We start from the raw sequence: 13,077 nt of genomic DNA, 5'->3' as shown, positions 1-13,077 counted from the left end.
GCGTATCTTCCTATTGTCGCTATAAACAAAGAGGGGTTTCTCAAAAATGCGGAGCAACAGGAATTGTCATTATTTAAAACTATTTTGCAATGTTTATTATGCGTTTTATAAAAGGCGTCTACTAATATTTCACAGATTATTCGATTTAATATTTAATTGCACCTGTATGAAGCCTCTGCAACATTGTATTGCTATTAAAATACGAAAAGACGATATTCGTCCGTTGAGATGATCAACAAGTACAACGTAAACGTAGATTATGTAAATATATAGATTTTTTCTTCATCACTCTGATGCTTCTACGAGAAAATATATATTACTATATTATTCGCAAATACATAGTACGTAGTATACCTCTTATAAGAATACGCGCTCTCTCCTTTCTTAAAACTGAAAGCCGTATACAAAATGTATACACGGTGTCTCAGAACAATATTGCCACAATTTTGCTCGAGAATCAATCGTGAATGAATTTACAGCAGTCCTTTAATTCTATCATACACCGACGACGATTAAATATTCTTCTAACAGGAAACGGTAAAGTATGATAGAAAAAACGATATCATTTTTTTCGGATTTGGTACAGTTACGATAGAATCGGTTACGATAGAAAACAATGAGATAATCTGCAGCTCACCTTGATTTCTATTCTTTTCTTTCTTTCGATTTTTATCACAGAACTCGCTACGGTTTCAACTTGACCTACTTTTGCTATTTCACAAAGCGATCTCCTAATCACAAAAGTGTGTAGCGGCTGTCGATATGAACTTAAGTGAGACGCAAAAGCGGCAATGTGAGCATGTGTAGCAGCGTGTTGGTCTTCCCTTTGTCGTGTGGTTCTACAACCGTTGTTGGATTAATTGAGCCGCGCTATAGTTCGAGCAGTTCAAGCGCTCTTCCACGTTCCACCGCCATCTCAGCGCGTTCTCTCTCTTCTTCTCATTTATCCGATTTCCAATATTAACACTTTGCCGGCCGCTGTGCACGTACGTGTGACTTCGGTTCAGCGCGGCAACGATGTTTCCACTATGCTTCTGTTTTAACTATCCCGATTGTCTTTCCTTGACATTCTTTAATATCACCGTCGGCGAGCAGTAGAACCCGCGCGAAATTCGCCGGCGGCAGCGTAAAGGCGATGCGAGAAGTAAGCGGCCGGCAAAGTGTTAATATCTCGATAATTATTACGATAATATCGCAAAATGGCAATGAATCTTTCGTTCACTTCAAATTCGTTCTCACGCCCTCATGAGCGATGACGGAATCGTTCCGGGACACCCTGTATACACTAGAGTCATATAGTTCGCATCAAGCGCGACATCGATCGCAATTCGATCGATCGAAAATAGCTTTCTAGAACACTGCGATCTCCGCAATAGCGTACAAAGTACATCGCGTAACTTGTTTTAAGGCATTTTCTTAAACACAACGTTTGTTTAATCTATTCGCGCCCGAGTGTCTTTCCACGTTATCGTCACAGAAAATCGTTTAAGGCGTCTCAGATGGGACGGACTTCATACATCCGCATAATTAACGCAAGTTTAGTCAGTAAAACGTAATAAGAGATTATTTGTACTTAACGGTATTCCACTTTCATGCGCAGCCACTTCGGTGGTTTTCGTAACAGCCTCGTGAAGATCGAGGAGTAGAATCGCAGATTTTACAGGTCGTTACGACAAAAGAAAAACAATGAGATAACAAGGAAGATAATGCGCATTAAACGCAATTTCGAAACGATTCGTGACGAAGTTGCGAGAGAGATAGAACGAAGCGGGTTAACGTCGAACCCACCGAAATATAGCTCGATGATATACATGCATACATATATTCATGCATCAACAAATGCATTAATAATCAATTACCAGACGATGCATTTATTCGGAGGATTCATTTTAGCGCCGAGCGGGCAACGGAACGCTTCCGCGAACGCTTGCGAATTCATCATTATACCGTTCACCCTGGAAAAAATTTAATTGATTTATTAATCTAGAAGCAACAGGCGGAGGAGGGGAAAAAAAGGAGGGGCAGATTTCAGTTCCTGCTGATTGGAATAGAGAAAAGAGAGTAGTTTCAAGCACCTTTCGGGATGAGGAGTACGATAGTCGAGCTCGACGGACAGGACGTAGGCCTCGGCAGTCACGTTAACACAGTATATCTGGAAGCAGAACGACTGGTCAACTTAACATCTCACTTTCTTCTTGTCTTTATCGTCAATATGAATTGAAGCACGAATGGATATGACCCGCATCGAATGAAGAATGAAGGATGCGAGAAGACGATTGGCTGTTCACCTGAGCGGCACTTATAAAGAAGAGTTGGCTCGGCCGAAGCCCCTCCAGGCCAGGAAGGCTCCGGTCCTTCCCGTTCGTCAAGGTGTGCCAAGTCTTGTGGGAGATTTGCAGAGCTCCGATGTCCGCGACGTTCTCGTTTCTCGTCATGTTCCAGTCGAACTTAAAGCGCGCCGAAATTAAAAAGGAGTTTTTAACAAGGCTTAAGGGCTCTCACCTCTCCTCTATCTTTCTTTGTTCGCTACGAATATCAGTGTGCAATGTTACCTGCACGGTAACGTCGTTCCCGTAGAACTGAACCTTCCGCCAGAACCTCCTAGCGTAGAGCCTCGCGACGCACTCTATCCTAGCCTCCAGCCGCTTCCAGGAGTTCGGCGTGATCCAGAGCCACTCGTCGGTATTCAAATCTGGATCTATCGGCAGCCTGCGACGATGAAAATCGAAGGCATGCAGGATCTCATGAGCGACGATCGATCCCAAGGTGGCGTGGACCGCATAAGCCGGCCCACCATCCCACGACCATGCCCAGGACGTCATCATAGCCAAGGGAATGCCTTTTGTTTTCGTTACAGGAGAAAATTATTTGTCAAAATTGCTGCATACGAGCCTGCGAGACGTGTGTCGTACGATAAGGACACTTACCGATCGTATTTGTGGAGGATTCGTAATAGGCGCGTACGGAGTAGGGATAGTGGCGCCTAAAGATCCAAAATTGTTGTTTCGCAAAGAGAATGAGAGAGAGAGAGAGAGAGAGAGAGAGAGAGAGAGAGAGAGAGAGAGAGAGAGAGTTGAGGTTGTCAACAAGATTAACACATGATAATGACAATTTTTTAATAATGATCATTATAACTTGTAAGTATCGATAAATCTGTCGATCGGTATGTGGACGCTAGAAGCGCGCGCGCGCGCGTGTATGTGTGTGTGTGTGTGTGTGTGTGTGTGTGTATAAAAAATCATCGGTAAATCGCTTGATCTTCTGAGTAGTGACATATTTCTTTCATGATTTGTGCATTTATGTAAAAAAAGAAAAAAAAAACAAATAAGCAATGAATTTCCTCACTTTTCCGTTGTATTTCTTCGCAGCGGACTTTGATTCTGCAACTTCCGCATCTGACGAAATCTCCTTAGAACGGTAGCGAAGAAATCATTGGTGTCAATTACGACCTGCAAGAACAGATTTTGCCTTTGCAGTTGCACGCCTGACTCAGCTTAGAAGTAAGACATTTATTTGAAGCGAAGTATTTCAGACTGTTCAAATTCAATTTTTCTTTCAACGCTCTACACACATCTGCCACGTTTTGCATCGGCTTTTTTGTTCTTTTACATTCAATGTGTACACAGAGAAGAATAATCAATCTCACCTCGGCCATTTCGCGTGCGAGCAGAGCGTCGTCGTAAAAGGCAGGTGACACGTGAAATCGACCCCGCAGAGAATTGAGCTTCAACAAGGCCTGCGTCCTCGTCTCATCGTCCAGCCACGATTTTATTAATATCCGTTCGGCTATTGTCTCTTTCACACGCTCGAACAATACTGTGACCTACGGTGTGTCAGCGGTGATACAGTTAAAATGAACGTCACGCGATCACGAAGGTCACACACTCGTGACTGACAAGTAAGTCAAAGAAGCGCTCGTATGTACGTATTAGGTCAGTCGGAAAGTTCCGTCCGTTTTCGAGCGAAACGCTTTGGCTTTATTTAAGAAACAAAATGAAAAAGTACATCAATCAAAATATTGTCCTTCGTTAGCGATGACTTTTTCCCTGTCATCCGTCGGTCAGCAAGCGAATTTCGCGGCGAAAGAATGACTCATCTTTGGGGAGGCTATCCAGTCAGAGACCCATTTTTCGACGTCTTCATAAGAATCGAAGCATTCGTCAGCAAGTGCGTGTGCCATCGACCGAAACAAGTGGTGGTCGGAAGGGACACAGTCTGGTGAATAAGCCGCATGGGGTAAGCACTTCCCAGCGAAGTGCTTCTAACGTGCTTCTTTGACAGATTTTGTGAAGTGAGGCACCGAGCGTTATCATGAAAGCAAAATCCCTTTATGCTGTCTTTGTGTTTCATATTCTAGTCGTTTTTCGTGCAATGATCGGATCATTTGTTCTTTGTAGAGATCCTCTATGACTGTTTGACCACTTTTCAACAGCTCGTGGTACAGCACACCCTTCTGATCCCACCAAATACAGAACATTGCCTTCTTTCCGTGGATATTCCCCTTTGGCGTCGGGATGTTGAGGGCTGGCCGGGATCACAAATAGTTTTTCGACGCTTGAGGTTGTCAAAATAAATCCATTTTTCATCCTCAGTGATGATACAATGTAAAAATCCCTTTCTTTGTTGCCTAGCAAGCAGAATTTCATAGATGCAGGTTTTTCGCCTTTCAATGTCTCTTGGCATCTGTTCATATGGGACTCATTTTCCTTCCTTGTAAACCTTTCCTAAGGCTTTCGAACGATCGGAAATGATAGACTGAGCACAATTTAATGCTTCTGCAAGTTGCTTTTGCGTCTTGACATGGGTCTTCGTCCACCAATGCCTGCAATTCTTCGTCTTCGAATACTCCCGGCCGTCCAGAACGCTCTTTGTCCTCAACATCAAAGTCACCACTTTTAAAGCGTCAAAACCATTCTCTGCATGTTTGATCGGAAGGAGTATTATCACCATAAACTTCTATAAGCATTCGATGAGCTTCAGCTGTAATTTTCTTCCAATTGAAGCAAAAGATTAACACTTCGCGCGAATGACGCTTATTTAGCTCAAATTTCGACATTTTCGATGGAGTAAAATACAATGTTATTGATGCAAACGTATACCTTTATGTACTGAATGTTATTGACAGATGTCAAAACAAACCATTAAGCTTCATTTAGACATTAGAAGCTAACGATAGTTCTAGCTATAGCTATTTGGACGCTAGATGGGCGGAACTTTCCGATTTACCTGATATAATTGTACCGATCGCACAGTTTACCGATTATACAGCCGAGGGACTCGTTAAACGGAAGAATGTATTACCCTTTTGGCCAAAGTTTCTAAGTATTTCGGGGTGTACTGTCGCACATAGAGCGCGCTGGTCATCTCGCTAAAGGCGCCTCTGGTCAATCTGTAGCAAGAAGCTTCCCAGTCCTTGACAGCGGTAACATTGACGATGTCGTACAGTGTGTCCGTGGCGTAGAGTAACAGCAATCCATTATGAATAATCCTTTGTAATTTATCACAATTATAAATATATGAAGTAGTTGACACGAGAAAGAATACGCAATGTGCTGTCTACGTCGCTTCGAGTGAAATTCCACTCGAGGAGTAGAGTGACAGTCGAGTCGCTCGAGCTCGAGTGACACTCTTCATTCATACAGAGAGAATATACTCTCACTCTAGAACGTCGAGTGAACTTTTCAACTCAATATCGAAGAATAGATTTGACGTGCAGTCAGCACGAAAGAAAGGCGGCGGCATGACACTCTGCGCGATGAGCTCCAGTACGCATTCGGTATCCAACGGGGAAATTTATCTCCCGCGTTTTTGTGTCTACGGCTAATTATCAACCAGCTCACGGTTAGTCCCGAGCATAGACATAGAATATATCTAGACTGCGCGTTCTCCCAAATTTCAAGGATAGGGGTAAACCTCATGTAGAGAAGAATGCACTCTGTTTTGTCTGTGCGTTCTCTCTTACATACTCTCGATGGAAGGGTTATAAAGAAGGGCCAGTTGCTAACATACACAGTCTGTCCCAGATCCAATGAGACTGGTCTAAAAAAAAATACAAAGAATTTATTATTTTGATTTTTTATTCTTGTTTATTCAAAATAGTCTCCTTCTGAGTCAATACAGCGCTGGAAACGTTCAACAAATTTTTCGAAACATTTTTTATACTCATCAGCTGGAATGGCCTTTAATATGGCGGTCGAAGTCTTTTGGATGACCGGGATGGTATCGAAACGATTTCCTTTCATCGCCAATTTCAGTTTGGGAAATAGCCAGAAGTCGCATGGAGCCAAATCAGGTGAATACGGTGGATGGTCAATAACAATGATGCCTTTTTTGGTCAAGAATTCACGTACCATGATGGCTTTGTGCGATGGTGCATTATCGTGCAACCTTCCATTTGCCCTTCGGTCAAAATTCGATAGACTGTGCTTTTCGGTATCCCAGTTTCCTCTTCGATGAGTCTCGCAGACACACAGCGGTCGCTTCGAAGAATTTCTTTGACTTTCTCGATGTTTTCTTCATTGCGAGTGGTTTTTGGCGGCGGTGCTCGGTCATCGTCTGCAAGGTCCTCACGACCGTCACGGAATCGGCCAAACCAACGGAAAACCTGTGCACGGGACATGCATTCATCCCCGTACACATTTTTCGTACGTTTCTGCACCACTTTTACCCAATTTAAAACAGAATTTAATATTCGCTCCATGTTGGTTTTCGACCGACGTACACAAAGTGACTTTACATAAAATGTCAAACCACAGTGAAATATCAACCGAATTCGCTCAAATTTTGAGGTTAAGTAGATGAAGGGTAGAACATTCACCTACCATCATTCACTCATAAATGTCGCTGCGCTAAGAACTTTGATGGAACCAGTCTCATCGTATCTGGGACAGACTGTGTATGTATGTACGACAGTGTAGCCGCTGTAACTGTATATATCTTGGGGTGAGCTGAAGGCTGAAGGTGATCTAGATTGATCATTATATTGGAAAAAAATAAAAAAACAGTGCCTTTCTCCTTCCATCAAGAGTGTGAGAGAGAGAGAGAGAGAGAGAGAGAGAGAGAGAGAGAGAGAGAGAGAGAGAACGCACAAACAAAACGGAGTGCATCCTTTTCTACGTGAGCTCTACCCCCACTCCTCGAATACGCAGTCTAGGTCTATACCATGTCTATGGTCCCGAATCTGACTCGGGGTAAGATTTATTACTTTCAAGTCCGCCATTTTTGATCCGCCATTTTGAATTTTGCCACAACAACCTCAAATTTGAAGTCAGCGCGTTCGAAAACTATTGTAAAACATGAAAGTGTATATTTTCCTCCGCAGAAAAGATTTAACCATTTTGATACTAATTTCTGCCATTAAATAGAACCGCAAGAGGGTTAAGAAGAGAAATTCCTGATATGGACACGATCGCGCAGCGGAAACTCAAAAAGAAGTCGCGCTGCCACCTTAGTTAGAGGGATAGAGCGTTGCGACATGTGTTAGCTGGACGGGTCGCACGTTAACCCTGAATTTGTCAATTAGGAGCACAACAATGAGGAGTCGTACCGTCTGGACGAGCGGTTCAATAACTTGCCAAGGCTACGGAAGTAACGTGGAGCGGTGACGTAAACGTAAATCTGCTGATCCTCAGACGCGCTGTACGACGGCGGTCGGTGTACGCGATTCGTGTCGTTACTATCGCCGTGCAGATCGATACTGTTCGTACGGTAGTGTAACGTTGTGTTCAGCAACGACCTCCATCTTATCTGTCCCAAGATCATCGAAATCGAGTCATTTCTTTCTCCTTTCCTTTCTCTTCGAGAACGAGGCGGAGAAACTTTCGATTATATCGCGCTTCGCGCCCTAACGTTCGCGGTCAGTAAAGCAGCTCTCGTAGAGAATCGGCATCGTATGTGTTTACTTACGTAACCGAAGCTCTCTTGAAGATACGTCGCGTTGTAAGCAACGTAAACTCTCTGATCAACATCCACCCAGTTGTACAAGTCTTTGTGCTTCGGATAAATCTGGAATGTCACGACACGTGCACGAATCGTTATTATTCGACTCGACTCGATTCGATTCGAGTCGCTCGATAATGTTTCGAGCGCTCACGCGTTCGTTTGGTCTTCACCTTTTCGAGCGATGAGCAAAATTGCAGGAGCAGGTCGATCTCCGACGATTGTTCCTTGGGACTCATATTCTTTGGCAGGAATCCACGAACAATCTCCCGAATTCTACGCGGTTTTTCCACGTCTCGATTTTTCTGAGGGGAACAACATCGTTTGCTTAACGCGACAGGCGCTTAGACATATGACTACGTATGAGAAGCCTTTTTGAATAATTTATCACCTGGCTCTCTGCAAGGAATTCATTAGTTTGATGCTTGATAGGGAAATCAAGGTATACGGATGACTTTGTGCGGTCGTAAAGATCTACATCGACGTATAAATCGAAGAAGGGTGCGCCGTTCACTTCCAGCAGCGCCGAAATCAGGGGAGTGATATCGCTCGGTGCCGCGCTCTTCGGCGGTAGATAGCCACCGAGTTCGTGCAAGAGCTCGTAAACTGAAACGGAGAATCCGTCAAGTAACATATGTTGTGTCTCATCGTAGTGTACCCCCCCCTTGAATTCCTCCGATCGGAATTCCAGCCGAACAGCAGAGGGTGCCAGCTGAGTCGAGTGAGATTTTTCTTCCGCACAGAGCAAATTCCTCGCGTGGCTTTCACTCACCGGGTGTAAAGTTCGCGGGTTTCTTCCTGAAGCCTCGACAAACGTCGTAAAACTGCCCGAGCTTCTCGAAGACACCGTTCATCTGCCCCGTCTCGTTTGTCAACGTTTCTGAAACAGTTTCGTAAAAGCCGTCGCGGTCAGATCGCTTCCTAAACGGGAATTCAGTATTCTCTTGCAAGAAAAGGCCGAGGAAAGGCAAGAGAAGCAACGAGCGAGGCAAGGATCGCAGTTTTAAATGATCTGATTAGCAATCAGCGGGCAATTTGTCGACCTTGAATCACGCGACTGGTATTTCGAAGGTTGCGTAAAACCGCGAAGAGCCCCCGCGGGGGTATTCTAATAGGCAACCCGCGTGACAAACGTACGTGTACACGTGTATCGATTACGTGCATTATTTATAGTACGGCAACGTCGGCCGGGTTCGATTTCTTCCCTCGCATCAGACTCCATCAGATAACTTTTCATTTCAACCGAAATCTCACGCTGGCGTTTCTGCTTCTCTCGGGGGTACCCATGGACATCGCGCGACCGCCGGATGTCCTCGACCACCTTGCTTTGCTGGCGATATGCGTAAATCTCCGTCGCATCGATTACCCTTGGGCCGCGACCAAGCTTTTTACTCACGCTCGAACGGTGCCTACATTTCCTATAGCTATTTATCTAGCTCCCCTTTAAGTTTCGATCCCCAAACCGAGTTATATTATTCCAACGGTCTATATCGCGAGCACATAGTTGGTGCCAGTCGCCCGGCGCCAGCCACGCTGGCGACACCACCACCGAGACCACCTCTACCACCCCACCAGCAACACTAGCACCACCACCACCACCACCACCACCACCGCCACCACTACTACTGTGTTCGCGATAGATTCTTACCGAAACGAGGTCGTGTTTTCTGTCCAAGTTCTCCTTCAACCTTCATCGTTGAAGCGATTGATATATCGCCGTAAGGCGTTTCTCATTTATGCCCATTTCTCACCGCAACAAACCCCTTCCGAGTTTCTTTCTTTTCCCTCGACCGATTAAGACCGTTGTGATAATCACGCGACAGTAAGGGACCGAGAGATGGAGGAAGGATATGTTGAAGAACACAAATGTTTGATATTTCTACGATAGATACGACTGTGAGAAACATGGTTCTTCGAATTCTGGCTGGAGAATTTCACAAAGAGGAAAAAAGAGACCGGCGAAGGAGAAAGGCAAAGGGTACTCACAAAGGTACTCACTGTGTATGCGTTCGTCAATTTGCACCTGAAGTATATTAAAACTCGCGCTCGGCTGATAGGGTCGTTGATCGCGGAAACCGCCGCAAGCGAATGTGTAAAAATCCTTGCAAGGATCAACGCCCCGTTTCATGGACGCCAAGATCCTCTTCGAGGCCTCCACGCAAACGTCCGAGTCGCAAACACCGTCGGGTCCATCTCGCTCTCTGATGCAGGCCTCATCCTGAAATTGTAACCATCCGCCTCGTTTCAGAAGCCGCGCGATGTTCCTTTTTTTTTATTAGCGGCTGGCAAAGGTTCGTCAAATCATCGATGATTCGACTCGCAGCGACTCGCAGCACAAAAGTCGGTGTGGCGGAGACGTAACGGTAACGTTCTCCCGTCACACTTCCGTCTCACTCGCGACAGGTCTCGCCACTTCCATCGGATCAGTTCGCTGGGCGGCATATGCTTCCAACGCTCGACCACGTTACCGCACCGTTTTCGTACACTCAATAGCGGACTACGGTCTATGAATAAACCGCGTTTGAATGCAAACATAAGGCGAATATAGGTCTAAAGGTCAGGATAACGGGTAAAGCCCTGACCTTAGCCGAGGATGAGCTTTTCATTCGCCTCGAAACCCCTTACCTTCCGATACGGCTTCGCTTTGTGCGCCGGCACACACATTATGCGTCTATCGCAAATAATCGCGATTTATCGCGCGAGCGTGCCTCTGTCCGTCTGTCGCCTTCGGACTGTGTGTTCGCGTGTGTACGATTCGACGAGGACTCCGTACTCCGATCCCTTCGTCCTTATCATCGCCGTATCATGTACAATTCATCTACATTCGGATATGCAGATCAGCTTAAAATTGAATTTCGCTCGAGCGTCGAGCTCTCTCGCTCTGAAGTCGCGACGCGACTTCCATCGACATCGTGATTATTCCCGGATCAAGGCTGTAGGATGGGATGTTATTACTAAATATCCGACTCCTTACCTTTCTTTCACCTCGAACTAAGCCACGATCGATATAAATTACTCACGACTCTGGCCGACTGACAGAGTCATGCGAATTTCAAAGCAAACCTCCTTATTGCGAGCATTTAAATATATCAACGATCGGACGGAGAGGGCTCGCGTGAATAATCGCTCGCGAGTAAATCACGCACTTGCGAGGAGATCGACTTTCATCAGATTTTGATTAAGCTAATGGATAATTAAGCTAAAAATGGATAAAGCTGCTAATAGAACAGCAGCAGGGTAATACGTGATACTCTCTCTCTCTCTTTCTCTCTCTCTCTCTTTCTCTCTCTTTCTCTCTCTCTCTCTCCTTCTTTCTCTCTAGCAATCTCAAATGTCACTTACAAAGAGACAAAACAAGAAAATCTCCTTTCTTATATTACGAAGAAAATAGTCATTTATTTTCCACGTCCGCCGGCTCGGCTTGAGCCAATCATCGATCAGCCCCATCGGAGGCTGATGAAAGTCAAACCTCTCAAGGGATCAAGGACAAAGAACGCACCAGCGGCGCGCAGCTCCGCGGCTGCTCGCCCTCCGGCAGGGTCGTAATGAGGAAGAGCACCGGACTGGTGACTAACAGACTGGTGACCAACAGCATGGCGAAGGTGAGCAGCGCCTTGTGGACGGCCTTGCTCCGTCTCAGCCAGTAACAAGGCACGCAGCATATCCATGTACCCTGACGCGTCGTTGATCTCTCCACGTGCACCATCGGCTCGTCCGACACCAGCCCGATACCAGCCTCCTCCGTGTAGCCGCTCAGGGTGCTGGTACCGCCGGTAGCTACTGTCGCACCGGTCGCACCGTGCACCCCTCGAGAGCCGGTTGTCCCGCATAAAGTGCGGGGGCTCAAGGGCAACCGCGCGCTGGTCTCACCTGCGCGTAACCTACTTCCTCCTCCACCACCACCACCACCACCACCACTGGTACCACTACCACTACCGGCACCACCACCGACACTACCGCCACCGCCACTACGGGCCCTGCCACCCCCGTGGGCCACGCGACCCCCGTAGGCTCGGCTCACCGTGCACAAAGCCACATTTGCCGGGTCCTGCCGTACGTCCTGTCCCTAAATTCCCCGTTCCCCCGTCGAGTCCGACTGTCCGACCGTCTTTTTGCGCACTCCCTTCGTCCTTTTTCTCCCTCTCTCGTTAATCCCCCGTACGGTACAACGCGACACGTCACGGGGGACGCCGGATAGAGCGGCGAGGGATGCGCGATTCCAGCCCTCACCGAGCGAACATCGTCGGCTTAGCTGCAGCTGGCTCGTCTCTCGGCTGGAAATTGTACGGAGAACGATATAACGGTGTCCGAGGTCCGAAAGTGACGTCGCTCTTAAGACCGTCATTATGCTCTCCTTGAAAATAATGAACTCGCGACAAGACCGACAAGACAAATCGACTAACCGCCGTTCTAATGCGGCGGCAAAGTCTCGCTTGGTATTGTAAATATTTAATAAAAATAAAGCGAGAATCTCTATTCTAATAATCAAGCATGAATCGCGTGTAGCTACGTTAAGCTAATTGAGCAAATTGAATGGAAGAGTCGGCGGTCGCCTAGGTTCGACCGACGATTCTCAAATTCTTCCGAAAGAGACTTAAAAAAAAAAAAAGAATTCCTTCTCGGACGGAAAAAGAAGCATAGCCGTGGCAGCTATTCATTACCGCTAGAAATTGCTTCGAAACTGAGTGTATACGCGAACACGCGGGTAATTTCGTTCCCTGGACGAGCACGGTGAAATTGTCTCTTCTTTTTAAATCTAGCATTTTAGCTTTACTTTTATAGGTGAATATCTGTCATGTAAATTGCGCTTACGTGAATTTTCAACGAGGACGGTAAAAGAATTCGTAATTTCGCACACACTCGTCGCGTCTCTTTGAGCGCCGCTTCGGATCGAGCCTCGCTTAAATTTGAAAGAACTGGACACGCACATGACGTGCTCGATGCACGAACACGTTGCCGCCTTCCTCTCTTTTCCGTACGCTCTATCTCACTCTCTTTCTCTCTCATGTACACTTACGACGATTAATTAACAAACGGAAATGCAGCTCCGCCTCCTCTCGAAAGCTGGCTATAACACGCGAACTCTCGAACCGAACTGTCGGACTGAGCGCGGCTCTCTTCCGTAATCCCACGCGCCTC

The 13,077-nt window shown here is 46.2% G+C and overlaps 1 protein-coding gene across 1 annotated transcript; it reads right to left on the bottom strand.

Annotated features, from left to right (window-relative positions):
• Nucleotides 1-63: 63 nt before the first annotated feature.
• LOC105182024 (neprilysin-1) lies at nt 64-11,850 on the bottom strand. Its single transcript, XM_011139157.3, has 15 exons — nt 11,438-11,850; nt 9,937-10,156; nt 8,711-8,818; nt 8,330-8,544; nt 8,112-8,243; nt 7,906-8,004; nt 7,547-7,746; nt 5,302-5,488; nt 3,647-3,823; nt 3,346-3,449; nt 2,928-2,983; nt 2,553-2,839; nt 2,289-2,447; nt 2,076-2,152; nt 64-1,955 (listed from the first exon to the last, which is right to left on the bottom strand). Exons 1-15 carry the CDS (start codon nt 11,642-11,644, stop codon nt 1,856-1,858), a joined length of 2,328 nt encoding a protein of 775 aa, XP_011137459.1. The 5' UTR covers nt 11,645-11,850; the 3' UTR covers nt 64-1,855.
• Between the last annotated feature and the right edge of the window lie 1,227 nt (nt 11,851-13,077).

The sequence above is a fragment of the Harpegnathos saltator genome, unplaced genomic scaffold, assembly GCF_003227715.2.
Source record: "Harpegnathos saltator strain DR-91 unplaced genomic scaffold, Hsal_v8.6 scaffold485, whole genome shotgun sequence".
In the NCBI taxonomy this organism is placed as follows: domain Eukaryota; kingdom Metazoa; phylum Arthropoda; class Insecta; order Hymenoptera; family Formicidae; genus Harpegnathos; species Harpegnathos saltator.
The sequence above is the reverse complement of the archived record's forward strand: the minus strand, read 5'-3'. Positions and strand labels throughout refer to the sequence as shown.

Coding starts and splice junctions, on each gene's coding strand:
- LOC105182024 (XM_011139157.3), bottom strand. CDS start 11,644: ATGGTGCACGTGGAGAGATCAACGACGCGTCAGGGTACATGGATATGC. Junction 5,489..7,546: donor TTGAACCGCTCGTCCAGACG/GTACGACTCCTC, acceptor TAAATTACAAAG/GATTATTCATAATGGATTGC. Junction 2,153..2,288: donor TCTTTATAAGTGCCGCTCAG/GTGAACAGCCAA, acceptor TTCTGCTTCCAG/ATATACTGTGTTAACGTGAC.